At 37.5% G+C, this 18,604-nt stretch overlaps 1 protein-coding gene across 7 annotated transcripts in view; it reads left to right on the top strand.

Annotated features, from left to right (window-relative positions):
- Positions 1-18,604, top strand: part of LOC101173247 (protocadherin-15) — a 233,982-nt gene that overhangs the window by 105,312 nt on the left and 110,066 nt on the right. For all 7 annotated transcript variants that reach the window (XM_078931825.1, XM_078931824.1, XM_078931821.1 and 4 more), the window contains one exon: positions 1,058-1,123. In XM_078931825.1, the coding sequence (XP_078787951.1) occupies positions 1,058-1,123 (66 nt within the window). The remainder of the gene's footprint in view (positions 1-1,057; positions 1,124-18,604) is intronic.

Below are 18,604 nucleotides of genomic sequence, written 5' to 3'. Positions count from 1 at the left end.
ATCATCTGTTACATGTTTATCTCCCTCTGTATTTATGTCAGGGTGGGAATGGATTTTTTTTTAGGGGGGGTAAAACAGATGCCCTTCAGTCACAAACACAATTGCAATTCACCACTTATTACTTGGCTGTTTAAGTCATGTTACTCTCTCTCCTTATTGTTTTCTCCTTCTCTTATCCTCCTTCTTTAAGGTACTCTACTTTTTTGTAATTTACCAACCTGTCTCTGCTGCTGTCAAATAAAATTCAAATGTACTTTTTTTTTAACATGTACTAACGACAATTAACTCTTATTTTAACTCTTCAAACGTTTACACGATCAACATGATCAACTTCACAGTTAAGTGTTGCATAACTGAGCAGAGCAGATTTAGATTGATGGTGTAACCAATTCCTTACTGTAAGGAGCTGAATATCAGCTGCTTTTCTCCGCTTCAGAATCTGCAGGAATCACATTCATTGTGAAAACAGTTGAATAGTTATGGTAGTGGAAGGAATTCAACACTGGACCTAAAGCTTCAATGTTAAAGGGTTAACTTAAAACAGAGGGAAATCAATTTCAATTAAAAAATGTCTGGATTCCTGCTACTTTTCCGTGCGTCCATTAATGCTCCAACCATTTGTCCTCAACTAGCTGAGGATGTGAAGTCGTTCAGAATTCCATATGCACACACAAGCTGATCCCTGCACAAATGGTACCAGAGCCACACGCATCAGGCCATGCTTGCACATATATTAAACAATTTGTGTGCACAAGAAGCTTTTCAAGTGTAAAATGATCACATCTGTCATGTTGAGGGAAGTAAAAATGTGTACACAAAATATTAATCTTCGTTCATTGTGTTCTACATTTACAACTACTCAGTGTTCTGCACAGATTGTTGAACATTTGCAATGTGCAAATCTGTATGTGACAATTAAGAGACTAATTTTTCTCTTTAGCAGAGTAGCCTTAAGTGTGTGTGCACTGATGCTACCAGAAACAGTGATTTATTGTCAATTGTTTCAGTTGGCTTTTCTTTTTTTTTAATTTTTTTTTTTCTCTTTTTGCATATGTAGAGTGTAAGCTGTCCCGACCTGGCCCCCCAGCAACTATAGTGACCATCGATGAGGAAAGCCCCAACGGTATGTACCTAACCCACCGATGTTTCTAAGCTATTTGATGCACTGCTGACTCTATAGAAAATTAAGTGTTGGAATTAGGATTCTTTTTTTGGCTTTAAGTGTTGCGCTGGTAATATATTTTATTGGTTCTCCTTATGGGACTGTTGAGCTTTATGGTGTAAAGTGTAGCGGCTCAGCTGATGATTAGTGTTCAAGGCTGGTTGTAAGAGATGCTTTGTTACGAACTCAAGTGTTGTTTTGATTGTTTTCAAAATTAATTATACAAAATTGTCATTGCACTGGGTGTATCTGTGCTGCTCTCTGAAAGTAAAGTGGGAATATATGCAGATGGTTTTCTGTACACAGACATGATGTGGAGTGGCAATAATTAGTTGTCTGCTCCCTGTGCAGGTGGTACTTATTGTGCTATACCTGTGCTACAGCTGTACAAGAATCACTGAAGGGTACATCAGACATGAAATGCTTGAGTGGGTCAGATGAAGCTACTCAGTTCTTTTGCTTTTTTCCCTCTTTCCTGCTACTTTTGTCTTTATGCCATTTCTGTCATACGTCTTTACTCCTCCCTCATCTCAAGGTTTGGCCTCTTTCATTTCCTCACCTTCTTGGCTCTCAGCTTTGAGGTTGGAGTGTTGTCATCCATTTGTAGATAAGTGGGTGTGTACTTGCCGAAATGTGCATGCAAGTAGTGGAGAATGTGTTCTGCTTTCTTGGGGAGGAGCTATATGTTCATTAAAAGGAAAGAGAAATTCTTCAGTCTGGATGGAACAGGTGTGTTTGTCTTACTTGGATCTCCCTGCAGATATCAGTGCTGCAGGTTAACTGAGTTTAATGATCATTTCTCACTCCAGACGGTATCCAGAGTTTATTTAGTGAGAACACTGTTTCCCAGATGCTCTGGTTCTTTGCAAAATGTAGCACCTCTAGAGCTGCGTGGCTCTGTTTAGGGGAGAGAAAATTTGTGTGAATACAGTGTATGCATCTATACGTCTCTAGAGTATATGGATAGTTGCGATTTGTTTTAAAACCAGGCCATCCATTTGTCAAATATCCCACAATTTAGACTGTCAATCAGTCTCAGCTTCTCCCTGCTCCATGTGTGTGCTGCTGCGATTTGGGCTTTGATCGATTACTGGGGGAATTTGTTTGATGGAGATAGCCAAGTCTGTTTGCGACAGCCCCCCCCCCCTGTTTCCATGCTCTGTACGAGGGATTTGAACTAATCTTTCTCATAAAGCTCTCATTTACCTGGGATATGGTTCCACTGTGGTTTGATTTATCCCTTCACAATGAAACAGGCCGAAGTCTTTCCTCCCCATAATGGAATGTAAAACAGGCGACTTGCTGTTGTTGACCGAAGCAATTATTCCTCTAAATGTGTTTCATCTCTTTCGCTCCATCAGACAGAAACTGTAAAAATAGTATGTAATAAGATTCATGTTATTCCTGAGGATGTGCTTTTATATTGTTTGCGTCATTAATTGCTAGGAAAAAAACTTAATCGCAGGTCTCTGTGGCTTTGTTTATCTGTTTTGAAAAGATAGACAACCAAATAATGATAGTATCTGCTTTCCACTGGTTTCTCAGAAGAAAATATTTAATCCAAAGTGCAGTAATCGAGCACATAAACAGTTTCCATGTTTGTTAAGACATTTTCTTTTATTATTTTCCTATCAGGTTTATCTTGAAAGTCCTACTCCATTCATCTTTTGATCTATTGTAAAAATGTTTCCAGGGATCTTTTAACTCCGATTTTGTCATTATTAGATAAAATAAAACAAACCTGTGTCATTTTCTAGGACATCCGAAATTCACCTCTGAGTTGTGGGTGAGGCTGTTGTGCAGGTAGTGAGCCTGCCTTCATTTTCTGTCATCCTTTTGTTTACACTCTCCTTCGAGTTTACAGCCCTCTCACAAAACAATCCCAACCTTACATTACCGGTGCAACAGTAATGTTGAGTAATATCAGAGCCCTCCATCCTTACAGTTTTGAGCCACCTGCCAGCTCAGATAAGGAAAACGAAGACATTCATGGATTTTGTCTTCTACAAGTGGATGCATCAGAATGGAGCGGCGCCGGGAGCTTGTATCCCACAGATTGTAGATTTTACACATAATTGCAGTCTTCATCTTATTTTTCTTTATATATGTCCTCTATCATGAGAAACGGCTACAGGAACGTGTTAAAAACACCAAAAACAGAATTTTTGCTGGAGTGGGTCTTTAAGTCAACAGGCATACGCTTGTAGACACTGGAAGTTAAGCACCTTTCCTTCCATTTTCAACTTGTGTTTTTATTCTGGGAGATCTTCAATCTGGAAAAAAAAAAAAAAAGAAAAGCCACACAGGGATAGGAGGCCAGTTGTCTAAAAGAAGCTTAACATGTTTAATTTATCTTCACTGCTGCTTCTGTAGACTCAGTGACAGGTGCCATACAGCACAGACGCAAGTCTCACTCACTTGAGAAGTGGGTTTTTATTAGGTAGAAAACGCTTGTTTTCTATACACTTCTTTGCTTATTCAGCCTAGGAGCTTAACCCAAAAGCATTTAATCAGATTGGGGAGATTTTATCTCATAACGTAGGGCCAACTGCATATGTGGAGAGAGAGACGAGAGGCAGAGATAGACAGTGGGTGTATTTTTCCATTGATAGTAGGCTTCCCAGGCAGCAGTAGGAAATCAGTATGTCAATAAAGGGGGATGCTGTCTTCTTGCTTTTATCTTCTCTTTGTAAATGTATGATTTGTATCAGCAGTTGCCTAAAGCATATGAGCATCTTCTCAGCCTTTCCTCATATCAAGCAGCAGTTTCTTATAAGAAATCAGAAGTGTGTCGCTAAAAGGTTTTAGTACTGTGAGGCTAATGTTATCATCTTTTATGCATGGATATGCCATTGTAGGGTAAATTAAAATATTAAAATAATAGAATGCAGTTTTGATTTATTAACATCAACCACTTAAACTTGCTGGCAGAAGACCTGTTTCAACCCCTAATGCTTGTGACAAACACAAGGTCACATGATTAGTTTATTAATAGCTATTTAAAGACAAACGAGGACAAAAATCGTCTATTTGGTGTTTTTAACATGTTCTTGTAACATTTTTTCGCAATTCATAGATAAAGAAAGACAACATTGTATTTCTTTATTTCTTTATTCAGATCTATGCAAGCAGGAGCAGATAAAAAAAACTTTGTTGGAAAAAGCTTGTAGATGTGATGTAAGACCTGCAATGGCAAGCTACAAGCTTCCTGTTCTTCTCCATTCTGATGCATCCACTTGCAGACAAATAGATCATGTACATTTCCGTTTTCCTCGTCTGAGCTGCCATCTGGCCCAAAACTGTAAGGCTGGATAGCTCCAATACTGCTCGCCATTTTTGTTTCACCGTCAATGTTAAAATGCTGTCTTTAGGGGCTCTAGGCTTGGGATGATGGGAAATGTGGCAAGGCTTACTTCAATGCCAAGTTCCCACCGACAACTGAGAGGTGAAATTCTAATGAACGACTGCTGCTCTCTTCACAATCTATGTCCTAGGAAATGACACAAGCTTTTGGAATTTATCTAAAAACGGCATCGACATAATTAAAAGACCATCAGGAATGCTTTAAAATAGATCAAAGATGATCAGAGTGGGACTATGAGTCATTACAAGAACTAAATTCTCGTTATTCAGCCATAATCATGGAAAAGAATGTATTTTTAATTGCTAGAGACTTAATCTTAAATGTAGGATTATTTTGTCGTTTAAAACATAAATACTTTGGATGCAAGACTGTTGTTTTATACATACCTCGGCTGCCTTTCCTTTATCACAGTCCTAAAATATTTGTTAATATATTATAACATCACCGTAAAGCTACAACTAAACTGGTTTTCATTCAGGCCTGTAAGTCTTATCCTGAGTGGTCCACGCAAATAATTAGAGGATAGAAAACCAGTTGATAACCGCACAACATGTTAAAACCATTGGTAAGCTTCCAGGGAAAAGTTCTCTAAAACAAAAAAGAAACTGGACAAATAATAACCAAAATGTGCAGATGCACAGATATGCAATTTTACTAATTCAACTCAGCTTCACTTCAGTTCACAGCAGGTGCATCACCAGCATAAGGCTATAAAAGTTAAATGTGTTTTTTGCAGATCACTGCGTAGCATCATTGCAAACAAAACTGTGTTGTATATTTAGCAGCTTTCATAGTATACATGTGTAGGTTGTAAAATAATATACTGGCAACTAGAAACTCAAGCGTAGTTGTTCATAGTGATGCACCTTGCATTTGACCATTTGACATTTATATTACAATACAGATATAAAGTAAGAACATCAACCATGACTGAGCACAGTGAACTAATGGAGAGCAGCAAGTATAATGAGATTGAATAAACTTTGGTGACATATAAGAGTGTTTCAGAGGTGCTGCTCTCAAAAGTTTAGCGTATTATGGTAAAAAAAACAGAAAAACATACTAACATCACTTTAATCTGAGCAGTGTTTTGCCTCAGTTGAATAATTTAGACATGATCAACTCTCATTTTTCCATTTTTAGCTTTAGGCAATGAAAAGCAAAAGTTTGTTAAAACTCATGCTGATTTTATTAAGTCTTTAAAATATGTTTGAAGTTGTTTATTTGTTTCTAAATTTATTTTCTTCCTAAGCAACCTAATGAATACCCTGGGATTGTTTAACCATTCCTCCAAAAGGGGACATACTGATGCTGAATGAGAAGACCTGGCAAACGTGTTAATGCCTTCCAAAGAAGTTCTATTGGAGTGATGTCAGACTTTTTTCCACACCAAACTCTCTCATGCATGTTTTAAAGATGTTGCCTTGTGCACTGTTGTGCAGGCGTGTTGAAATCAAGACCCCACCTTCTCTAATTCAAATGCAACAAAGTATCACATATTTTAGTTCATCAAATAACCACTGGGGTTTTTTAAGAAATACGATTTTTACACTTTAAACATATGTATGCATTTTTTTTATTTGTTTTACTTTTTTTTTAGCTATAATAGCTGTTGGGGAGGGTGTAGGGATAATACATTTGCGACAGCTGAAATGTGCCTATTATTTAGGGCTTTTATTTTTTCTGCTCAACATGCAGGTTAACTGGGCTGCATGGTTGTGCAGTGGTTAGCTCTCTCACCTCACTGCAAGAAGGCCCTTGTTCAAATCCCGGCTGCAGCTTTTCTAAGTGTTTGCATGTTGTCCTTGTGCATGTGTGAGTTTTTTCTGGGCACTCTGCCTTCATTCCACAATACAAAGACATTCTTCACAGTTTAATTGAAGATTCTAAATTGCCTGTAAGTGTGAGTGTGTGTGACTGTGTGTGATTGTGTGACCCTGCGACAGACTGGCGACTTGTCCCGGAAATTATTTGAACTGCTTTTTTTTTCCTCATGATTTTCTGAAGATTCTTGTTTTAGAAGTCATGTTCTGTGGCTCTGTTTTTTTTTTTTTTTTTTTTTTTTACTTGTCCTGTCCAACAGCTGGGCAAACAGATTAGAGCTGAAGGCCTCTTGTGTTGGACATATTTTAATTTAACAACAGGGGTTATGAATCTTCTGACAAACCAGAGGTATGTCTGAATAAACCTCTTTTGTAATCGAGGCCAAACTTTATTCATTTTAATCATATCTGAAAATATTTTGTGTTGGACCGGACGGAAAGGGAAAGGAGGGAAGAAGAGAGAGGGATATTAGAGAGGGGGGGGGGGGGGGTAGAAGGGTGATAATAGAAAGGGATGGGTAAAACCATGAAGCAGCATAAAGCAGCAAGTTGCTGGATGGTAATAATCATTACAGTGATGTTCAGATGTAATACAAGTCTATAGGGCGCCTGTCCACACACACAACCAAATGCCACAAACATACCTGTTGGCTCCAAAAACGTTCACTTGTCAACATGTACACAATACAAATAATGTTCACACACACATACTTATGCACTCAAACCAACTAGTGTGAAACATTTCATTCAATCACGCAAACTATTTGAGCAAAGGTGAGCTAACACCTTGAGTGTTAGTGTGAGCTAACACTCAAGGTGTAAGGCTAAAATGGATGATGGAATGTAAAAAGAAGGAGGGAGAATGCCCAGCCATCCCCACACCAAGACCCCCGCCGCAGCAGCTGCGGCAGCTAGAACCCCCCAACACCCGCACGGTAGCAGATAAAGAACAACTGCCCCCCCAGGCGATCACATCCGCCACCCACACCAGGGCCAGCAGGGCCGACACGGAGGCCCCCAAAGCCAGAGAGCAGGGAGGCATGGGGGGGACATGAGAGTGTAAGTTCCAGCCCAACTAGGAGAGCAGCCCCCCCGCCGCGATGGGAGGGCCCAACGCTGGGCCCCGCCCCAGAAAAGCGCCCACAGCCCCAGACGTGCACCTCATCACCACCCAAGAGTTCTGTGGCTGTGGTTCTAATTGAGTTGTGTATTTGTATTGAGCATATTCAATCTTGTGTTCAGGTCATGTTAAAGAGTTTAACATTTTTGTTCATGCAGTAACCACAGCTGCTTGTAATCACCGCAGCTGTCTCTGTTTTAGTTAATTACTTCTCTCATTAAATTCAAGTGCACAGTCTCAGTTGATCTTTGTCAGAGCTTTTGTCATATCACATTTAAATGTGTAAAATCTAAACTTGAATTTGACTGTAATACTTCTTTTTTTTATGTAATGATCTTGAACCGAATAATTTGTCTCGAAAGGGCAATACCTTCGAGATGGGAGGTAAAAAAAATACTCTGTCTTTTTTTTAATAACATTAGCATAAAAGTATAAACGTGTAACAAATATTTTTTTAATGAACATGTCTGAGGGTAAGTGAATGTTTGTCAATGAGCGGGGTAATGTCTCTGTACTTTTAAGATAAAAAAAAAAAAAAGCACCTGGAGCTTCAGCTCAGAGGAATGGAAAACGTAGAATAAAAACCATAAAAAACTATAAACGATAAAAACCAGGTAACCATTATGCCTTGTTTTTTTTTTTTACAGAAAACAAATAAATCTGTTACTAATTGGAATGATAAAATTTTCATGATATGCTATATAACAGATTTACTAAATCATACAGGTGAAATCTGCTGCTGTTTGTTGCAGAACTGATCAAAAGACGACCCCTGTTGACCACACTAACTTTCCCAGCTTTTAACCTAAAGGTTAAATGAAATGACACTAGTTTAAAAATCTTTATATATAAACAGAAATCTTTAGCTTATTGCTGGTGTTGTGCTTATTCTCAGATTTTTTTTTTTTAATTTTCTTATAGTTTGCTCCTTTTTAGATCTTGCTAATTGCAACATCAGCATTTATATGGAGTGAAAGTATGGGCATTGATGTCAAAGACTCTTTATCATAGTAACAATTATGACTGGGGCTGGTATTTTTTTTTTTTTTTAAGTTTAATGAAACCACTATCCCCCCACCCTATGTTGCATGTCCTTCATCCTTCAGGCAACTTTTTTTTAGCAACCTATTTTATAATCAGTCGCCACCTCTCAGTGTTTTCTCTTAATCTATTCTTATTTACTTATTTTTCAGTCTTTCTCTAATAAAAACATTTACCTTACTTCAAGGATTTGTTTTAGCCTTGAGATGTCTTGTTTCTAATAGTGGTGGATAATGATAAAAAACTCTTACAATATTGAAAGATCCTTTACTGAGACAATAGAAGTTGTCATAATGAAAGCATACTCATGCATGGAACCTTTAGTGCTACCCTGTTCTAATGAGAACAATGTGATATTTGACTGTCATAGCAGGAATGCGGAGGACGTATTAAAGCTTAAAGTGAGGTGAATAACAGCGTTTCTGTTTAACAGTTTTTTTTCCCACTTAAACATCATTATATTCCTTTTCTACAATTCTGTAACTTACTGACAACGATGCTCAGGAAATACTGCGCACACCAGAAGAGGAACAGCAGTAAAATGACTCTGCAGTTCATTTCAATCACATAAACTATAATAATACAGTAGCTTTAGTTCACAATTTGAGTAAATGTAGTTTTGGAAGTATTGTTGCTGTTTACAGCTGCTGATTTAACACCAAACATGCAGATTTCACATTTTAAGGTGTCCAATGAGACTAGACAAATCTGAAAATAGGCCCTTTAGAAATAAGTCAAACATTTTTTTTTATCACAATAACAGGTTTTCTTTAAATAAGCAATAAAAATCTGCCAATGGGGTAAGGAAAAGGGTCTTACCAAGGATTCTTATTTTAAGAAAAAGATTCTAGTCAGTAAGACGTGTTTTCTCACACCAAGATTATTTTGCTATTGAAATTTTGCTTTATTTTGCTTTCTTGATACAATTATTTTTCTTGCAAGACAGAAAATAAAACAATTTTACTTGAAACAATGTTTTTTTTCCACTTTCATAAGATTTAGTCTTTGCAGTGTGTATGTCTTTATAATAATTGAATCTGCAGAGTTATAACAGTTTTAAAGTTATGCTTTTGTGTTACCCAGTCTTAGGGATTTTATTTAGGTTGTTATTTTTTTTATTATGTTTTACTTTTTGACTATGAAGTAGTTTATTATGCAACCAGGAGATTAATTAACCATATGTCCTTTTACAAATTAAAACTATAAAGTGAATCAACAATGAGTTTTTCACAGCACTGCTGGGGCATCGATGTCTGCCAGTTGGTTCATTAGTGGCTCCACATTGCCTTGAAAGTCAATATGTCCTTGGCCAAGACCCCACACTAAGTGTGGAGAACTTTTATAAGTTTCTTTAGGTAAAAGGGTTTGCTTAAAGACTGCATGTAAATAGTGTACTTTCTGTACTGATGGAGAATACAATAATTAACTATTTGGCTCAAGTTGGCAGCAGTCCTGACCTTAAGACCATAACTGCTGCTGCACAGTTTGCTTGCTGACAGCCGCTTAAAGACCTAATGACTGAACCCTGTTTCTCTCTGGACATCAAATTTCGAGAACGGTAATACTCCGAAATACTGAGTACAACATTGTGACAGCTGCTTTACTAACTACTGCTACTAACATAAATGTAAAGAAGCTAAAAATAGGACAATGCAAAAGTCAAATATTAGTTTTTTTGTGTTCCACTTTCATTGCAATAATGTTACCATCAAAAATATGGTGATCACTTTCAGCTCATTCCTTTGAGGGTATAGTAAATCCACAGAATACAAATGTAATGGCTTCTGAAAGGTAGACTTGATCAAGAGCAGTAACATATCCAGCAGGTTTAGAGGTTGCTGCAGGTTATAAATGGGTTAATTGGATAATGACAAACACAGCAGGTGGCCAGACATTGAGTCTTGACAATCTCTTTAACTGCTTCGGGTTTACAAACATGGTCACTCACTGTGACCATATTGTATACAGTTTATATTTACACACACACACATGTGTATATATATATACACATACACACATACACACACACACACACACACACACACACACACACACACACACACACACATGTATTCTTCTTCCTTTTTTTTCACTGCCCACACGAAATTCTCTTTAGGGTCCTGGGGGCAGCTGAATCCAAGCTTTCAGCAGATGCCAAGCAGATAAATATTTAAAGATTTTTCTTAAACCGTGGAAATCTGCAATATTTGTACATAGTTTTCCCCGAGTGTGCTGATCCAGGATTTTGGTCATTCCTGCAGTGTTTTATATTTGCATTTTGGTACAAATAGAAACATATGGCAAACACCTCAAGTGGCAATAACCCAAGTGACTTAGTTGATTGCGTGCATCAATAAATGTGGTTCTTTTACAAAGCAAGCCTTGTTGTCTTGTTGATACTAGGATTTCAGCATTTTCAAAGTATGCATGTATGTGTTGAAGTGTGTTGGCAATCAATTCTCCACTCAATGCATGCCCCTGTGATTTCCACATTTTTCAAGTCAGTTTCTCCAGATGTTTCACCACTTTGCCGGTGTTCCACAGTCATTCTGTCGCACATTTTTGTTCAACTGCATGATCACATCCAGTTATAATGACTGCTAGGTCATCAATATATAATTAGAGTGTTGCTGAAAGGCGGGGATTAGTGCACAACACCTGCTCCTTGAGGATTAGAGAGCAAAACAGGAAGGAGGGATATTAATTGAGGTTGAGTTATATGCTTTGTACACAACACTGTGACAGCTCCAAACATGTCGACTGTGCCCCTTCAAAGCCCTTAAGTAAGACCATTTAACACAGTGTGCTTTCCAGGCACTCTGGTCTTTATTAGAGTGAAGGTGGCCTTCGAAATTGCCAACCTAACTGCCTCCATTCTCTTAAAACAGAACAAGTATTTTATTTTTTTACTCTAGAGGTGCTATTCATAAATTAGTCTTTAATGTGCACACAAAGACTGCAATAATAGCAAATTGCAGTGATAAACTACGCTCAAAACCACTTCTGTTCCTATTGTTAATCATTTTGGGTTTATTCCCATTAGCTAATGCAAAACAAGGATTTTGTTTTTAATATTTTCATGATCACACTTGGGGTTTTGTTTGGGTGCTTAAAAATCAATGAAAGACACTCTTTTAAAAGAAAATCTCATCTGGGTTATGTTGCTTTATCTAATTTAATGTGTTTATCTTTCAACACAGAGGATCACAACAGGATAAGGAAATTATCTGTAAGAAGGTTTCAATTTTTTTTATTTTTCAGTAGATTTTTAGACTTGATGGTGAAGAAATAGTTGTTTTTTAAGGAGGGATTTCAGCTGGGTTTTTCTCCAGAATGTGTTGGGAATTACACATTAAATGAATGTCGTTATTACAGAATCATCTTTTCTTATATTTACATTTCTCCAGAGGGAGCTCAGTACAGCTGTACAGCAGCTTTGTTTGTGGACAGACTGTGGAGCAAACAGATAATTATATGGTTTTTTTACAATGTACTGTAGCACAAATTCCAATATCTGTCATATTTGTAAAAAATGTCAATGAAGGTTTAAATAAAACAAAAAAACATAGCGTTTGCTTATTTCTGAAGATACAATTCTTAGACATCCTGGCTGAATTTTTTTCTTCAGTGTGTTGTAGAAAAGCTCAAGTCATATTTTACATATATGCTAATCATTTTTTTAATACCTTTTTAAACCAGATTCCAAGGAGGCATGCAACATAAAACTGGATTGTTAGGTTTATTTATGATTGCCGACTTTTATTTCTGTATACCTCCAGCTATAATATGTAGAGCATTCATTAGTTAATTTCAGAACATTATAATTAGATAGTGGATTAGTTTAATCCTCTTATTAGGCCGAGCAGACACTAAAATAATTGGTCATTCATTGCTCAGGTCCCAGACTCATTTTCATGCAACAGAGAGGGCAGAGTACATGCTGTTCAACAGTGGAAAGGTTGCTGATGAGATTAAAGCTCCTGATGAGTTCATAAACCTGAAACCACACTATTCATGTTTGTCTGCAACGCCTTTATTTATATATATGTATAGTTTTTTTTCATTTTGATTGGGTTAGTACCTAATGTGTAATGACCAGCTGTTCTACCAAAGTCTAATTCTCTCATCTAAAGGGATCTTCATTTAGATGTTAAGTATGGATTGGAATGTAAATTTTATTCACTCTAAAAATTCTCACGTTCAAGTTAAATAATTAAAATGGGGGAAAAAATTGTAAGAAGAACATGTAAAATGTCAATTTCATGCATTTGTTCTCAATTCAACATGGAACAAAAGCTCTCTTGGTTTATTCTGCTTTTAGGCAGCTATTCCTTACAGTTTGGGAAAGTATCACAGGTAGATAGAAATGGTAGAAATGTATAAAGATGGCAGGCTCGTTGTTGAGGATCAGTGTAGACTCTTGATGCTATTTTCTGAAGTACACAACATAATAGACAACCCACCCGGGGCACGGTGTGTTTTTCAAGCAGCAAAGTTCCTTCAGGCGGGGCTTCTTGGCAGGATTTTTACAGGGAAAAAAGGGTCACTTCTGCATTGTTCAATTTTGATGTACCTTCTTAGGTCAATATGATATTTCTGTTTATTGGAACATAATTTGAATTGTATTGACCCTCATGTAGCAACAAAAAAGGCATTCACAATAACTTTGATGCCCATTTTTCGGATATTAACGCAGTTTAATTATTTTTCACACAAAAATCCCATGTGTAATTGACTGACTGGAAAGACATTTGGTATAACATTTATGCCAAAATACTGCACGTTGGTGTCATGTGGCGACGCTGTTAAACAAAGAGCATCTTAAAATTTCTCAAAAAATGAGCAAGAATGTCAAAAGAAAATTCAAAAACTTGTGTATGAATCTGTTTCTGAATAAAATGAGAATGTTTCATTCCTATAAATCTCTGGTGAGGCCACCTTTACCTGGGTGGATGAGTCATTTGTCAATAACAGACCTGTTGGTTTGAATCCTGCCTTCCATGTACCCCAGTGTCCTCAGTAAAGATGTCTATTTCCTCAATGCCCCTGACATCTTTACCAGTGTTTGTGTGAATTTATAGAAGGTAATAAAATCTCTAGGAGATTCTGTAAGAATATCTTTAAGATGCTTTGCTGCTCGTAGCAAAGCTCCAGTGCTCTTAAGCCATATTTCATTGTTTTCTATTATTCATACTTGTTTGTTTAGTTACAACTGAAGGAGTAAGTGGTATTTCGTAAAGGCAGAGATGAATGAGGCTTTCTGTTTGTAAGTGGGTGGAGTACTACTTGTGGTTAGGCCAGGACATCAAATTAATTGTGAAATGTAATGTTGTAGACATAAAACCACTCATTTAAATCATCCTTTTCCACTTTTTTAAACATTTGTTAAGAATGTTTTGACTATTTTACATATTTATTGTAACACAAATGTCAAACCAAACTAGTTTTCCAACACAATGGGAGGCTAATTTATTTTAGCAAAACTGATTTTCAGAACGTTAAATAATTTTTATATATTTATTTGTCACAGAAAACAACCATTTGCACTTTAAATTTTTATTTTATGATTTTATTAAAGATGGATCACATTTCTTTGAGAGGGTTGGGTTATTGATGGACAGATGATTTCTTTTAAGTTCATATGTTCACACAGGTAATCTTTTTGTCATTTGATTTAGCCTTTTTTGCTTCTATTTTGTTTTGGCATCTGAAACTAATCAATTAGACATTCTTATAAACTTACCCTGAAACCCTGTCAGAAGAAGTCATCAATATTTATCCACATCCATCACTTTTGGTTGCCAGCATTATTGATATTTTTTGATAAAAGTAACCCCTCTGTGTTGTTCCTGTGGGATCTGTCCACTGTGAAGCCCAGATCAGAGCCACGTCTGAGCATGACAGGAGTGGAAACAATTTTTAGGCCAGGAGATTCATGCCCAACACCAAGCTGCTTCTTTTGGAAGCAGAGAAAACTGGATAAATGGAAAAGTAGTCTAGATTCTTATAGCCTAGTTTTTAACCAACTTCATGAATGTGGCATAGAAAAATCAAGAATTGAAATAGGGATTTTAATTTGTGTTGTTCAGCTTATTGACTCTGCTTTTTATAAAACTTTATTTAAGAATGACAGACTAAAAAACACACACGTTTTTTTTCTCACGACGAACAAAGTCTCCTCCTGATCACAAATAAAATGACCCGTTTTCTAGACTAATCTGCAGTTGAAAAATCACTTTTAGGTGTTTATTATCACCAAAATCTAAATAACATTTAATAATTATTGAATAAGGCAAATATGCAGTCTAAGTGAGATATTCTGGAGATCTTTTCTACAATGCTCTCCTAAGAAGACACTGAGCTGTTCCCAGATCACCTGAGACGTCTAGAGGCTCCCCCCTGACGACATGACCGAAGAGGCTCATCAGGAATGCTTGCCTCTAGTATTCTTGCCTGTTGTATTCTGCTGCAGTATCGCAGCTGTCCTGAACACTTCAACTGACAGCTCTAACTGAAGAACAATGGATCTACGGTTTTATCTGTTCATTCATAACCCACAGCTCATGAAAAGAATCTGAGTTTTGTGGAAATTTGAGTCTTATTTTCCCCCTTTGCTGCCTCTTCACCATATTGTGGACAGATTATGTCCTTTAGTGCCTTTTCACTTCACAATTTAACCCTTTTAAACTGGAGCTTTAACATCAGTGTTTACATTCTTTTGACCACTGTAACTCTTCAACCATCGATGCAGTTAATATCATTCCAGTGGATTCTAAAGGGGAAAAAAGCAGCTTTGAACTAATACGTAACACAATACTGTAGTGAAAGTGAAAGTTTTTAAAGCTATCAACATGAAACAGCTGATTCTGTCATGGAGAAAAATGACTTTTCTTTTTCACAAAAAGCCACTTTTTTTGTGTCAGAATCGCCTGATTCCCATTGATATCGTGTGAACGATCAAGGTGATATGGTATGTCAAAGAGTCATTTAGGGATTCCTGACAACATCTGCTGTGTTAAAGAATGAAATACCTCAGCATCTACAGACTCGGAAATGAGAGTCCTATCCCTTAAAGTTCACAAGCTGTATCAAAGGTATTAAGAAGATCTCCAAAGTACTTCTAACACAACCTTAAAAGATGCCTTGTTTTTGTCATAAACTCCCCACCTGCACTGAACACTGTTGATAGAGCTCTACAATTCCAATTTTAGATGTCTCAACAGTTGGCCAAAATCGTTTTTGAGCCAATCGAAAGCCATTCGAACGACAGCTTTAGGTCTGCAGTGGACGTTTGGATAATTTCTCAGTCTGGGGCCTGTTTCACAAAGGAGGTTAAGTGTAAACTCTGAGTTCATAAACCCGGAAATCAGGGAAACCCTGGGTTTTCCGTTTCAGAATCGGAGGTTTGTCAAACCAGAGAAAGCAGAGTAAGTCAAACCCGTTTCTGAAAGAGAGTTAACTTTTACTCGGAGTCAGTATCCATGGTTACTTATGCTGTGAACCTAACCTGGTCGGGAGCAGGTTTTATTCTCCAAACTCGAAGTTTTTGCCGGTCCCCTCCCCTTTTTAAAGACGAAGCACTATATTTGGCTTCAACCTTCATTGCCCACATTTCCGTCACGCGATCTAAGTGACAAGAATGGCTTGTCCTTTTTTGGAGGACCCAATAGATGAGGAGGCTGCATTAATTCGTAGAGAATTACATTTACGTCGTACGAGGATTTTGAGACCTCGACTCGATGTTTTGTCATTTCCCCATACGTTTTTGTTTGAGCGTTACCGTTTTTCGTTGCAGTCAATTACATATACAAAATGAAAACAACATTAGGTCTTGCTATGTAGATGTTTCATATGTCAAATATTGTCAACAAAGCCTACATCCATGACATGCTCACATTTGACCTGATTGAATTATGTTTTTATACTTCATTTTTAGCTGCTGCCATGTTTCTTTTAATTCCTGCAGGATTGCATCTACATGAAAATGAAATCAGGGACATTGAATTAGATTAATGTAACAATTACTTTTTGGAAACACAATTTTCTAGCACTGCTTACTTTCTTAATCCCATATAAACCTATACCACTTGATCAATACAGGGGTAGTGTTGCAGCGTGTGTGTGCTGAGCGGGGTGCAATCCACGAGAGACAAGGGGAGGGGCGATTGCAGGTGCAGATGGGGGGGGGGGGGGGGTGAGCACGGATGAGGAGGACGGAGAAGGTGTCATTCCCAGAATAACTGTTTTGGAGTCATTCTTATTCCGCTCTGGAGGTTGAGGGTTTCCAACGGGAAGTGAACCCCGAAGGAGAATTCCCTTCAGCCCTGAAGGAAATCTCCCCTGCGCTTTTGACCACGCACGGTCGGAAAGACGAGAGAAAAGAAGGAAGTCTTTGCGCAGCGAAAGGTTCAACAGTAGACAAAAGTTCACTTTTAAAAACACAATTGCATGTATTAATATTAAAATGACCAACGTTTGCTAGAGGGGAAGGTTAACAAAAAAGTCCTCTAAACATTACCGACGTTAAATGCATTTTCCCCCAGATTGGTTCTGTACACTATGCAGCATTTCATGCAATTACACCAGGAATAACACTTCAAAAGTACACCTAAATATCACCATTTTTTATTTCACACCTTACGCTATTTAAAAGGTTATTACAGTCAATATTTATAACAATGATTTAAATGCAAACTTAGGCATTAACTTGAGCAGCTATGTTTTCCACGCTAACTGTCTCTGTTTTGCAGATGCAGCGGTGTTGCTTTTCTTCTGGAATATGTTCTCATATTCACTGCAACTCTGCAGCAGCACGTCAAGTTCAGCTGGCGAAAAATACGCAGACCTCTTTGTTTTCACGGTTGCCATGGTGACTCGTGATATCTGCGCTCCATTGATAATGGCTTCTTATAGACGCGGTGCGCACGCTCACCTCCGAATCAGTCCACTCAGAGTTGATTGATCTAACGCGGATCAGCTGCTCTGAAACTGAAAACTCAGAGTTGTCAATCTCTCGATTGACCAACTCAGAGTTCAGGTTTGACCTCAGAGTTGGTTGAACCTCCTTTGTGAAACAGGCCCCTGGACCTGTTCCCTGACCCAGAAATCCTTTTTCCAGTCCGGGGGAGGGGGGGCACAGTTGAGCTTAGCTACAAAATTTGTAGTGAGTCTTTGTAGAAAGGTGCCCCAAGAGCAGATTTAAGTACTTGAGCAACAGATTGCCAATGCGATTAAATGCAATAATCTAAAGTCAAGTGTTTATTTAAGGTTGTCGTTTTGATCAGCTTTGACATAAACAGTGAGCAATAAGGAAAACATTTTATAAGATGAAGATGTAGTGTGGAACAAATGTGTATTTTTCCTACGTTAGTGTGGTCCTGGTCTTTCTGAGGTGAGGTAACCACATGAGGCCTAACTGATCATTTATATTTGCTGTCTATTTTACCTGTTTACTCCATGAACAGATAGGACTCCACATGAGTGTTCTTGCTCAGGGTTTAATTGTATTGTTTATTCAGCTAAAATCAGTTAGCTGAAGCTATCTTATTGATAAAATCTGCTGGGAACTCATCTACGATGATGTGAGACTTAATAATAGTCATATGAAAATAATATTTCAGGTGAGTGCTGCCAGAAATTGTTCTTCAAGCATTTGAATTTTAGCTTTTTTTGTTCCATTTATGCCTCATGAGTAGTTCAAATGAAACACATTCACTAACGTAAAGTGGTGGCATTTAAGAATTTCCTGACATAAATGTCTGTCTTACTGTAAAGCAGCTCAATCAAAATAAAATAAAAATACATCCAGCTTAAGAACATTTTAGTAAAAGCACTGAGGATGAATCAAAGGTTTGTAAAGTCTTGAGTGAATCCAGTTAAAGCAAGATGTTACTTGACGATCTTTACTCCTAAAAATAATCTGCAGACCAAGGCATTTTGTTAAATGATACAGACAGGTTTAGTCTGACTAAGATGGAGAAGATGTGGTTGGGTATAGTGGGAGTATTTCTTGTCAAAGTGAAAAAGCTGTGGTTCAATTAATTTGAGGACGCATGGAGCTCCTAGTGCTTCCCTTGTAATATTTGCAGCTTTGT

The sequence above is a fragment of the Oryzias latipes genome, chromosome 15, assembly GCF_053564925.1.
Source record: "Oryzias latipes strain Hd-rR chromosome 15, Olatipes_Hd-rR_3.1".
In the NCBI taxonomy this organism is placed as follows: Eukaryota; Metazoa; Chordata; class Actinopteri; order Beloniformes; family Adrianichthyidae; genus Oryzias; species Oryzias latipes.
The sequence above is the reverse complement of the archived record's forward strand: the minus strand, read 5'-3'. Positions and strand labels throughout refer to the sequence as shown.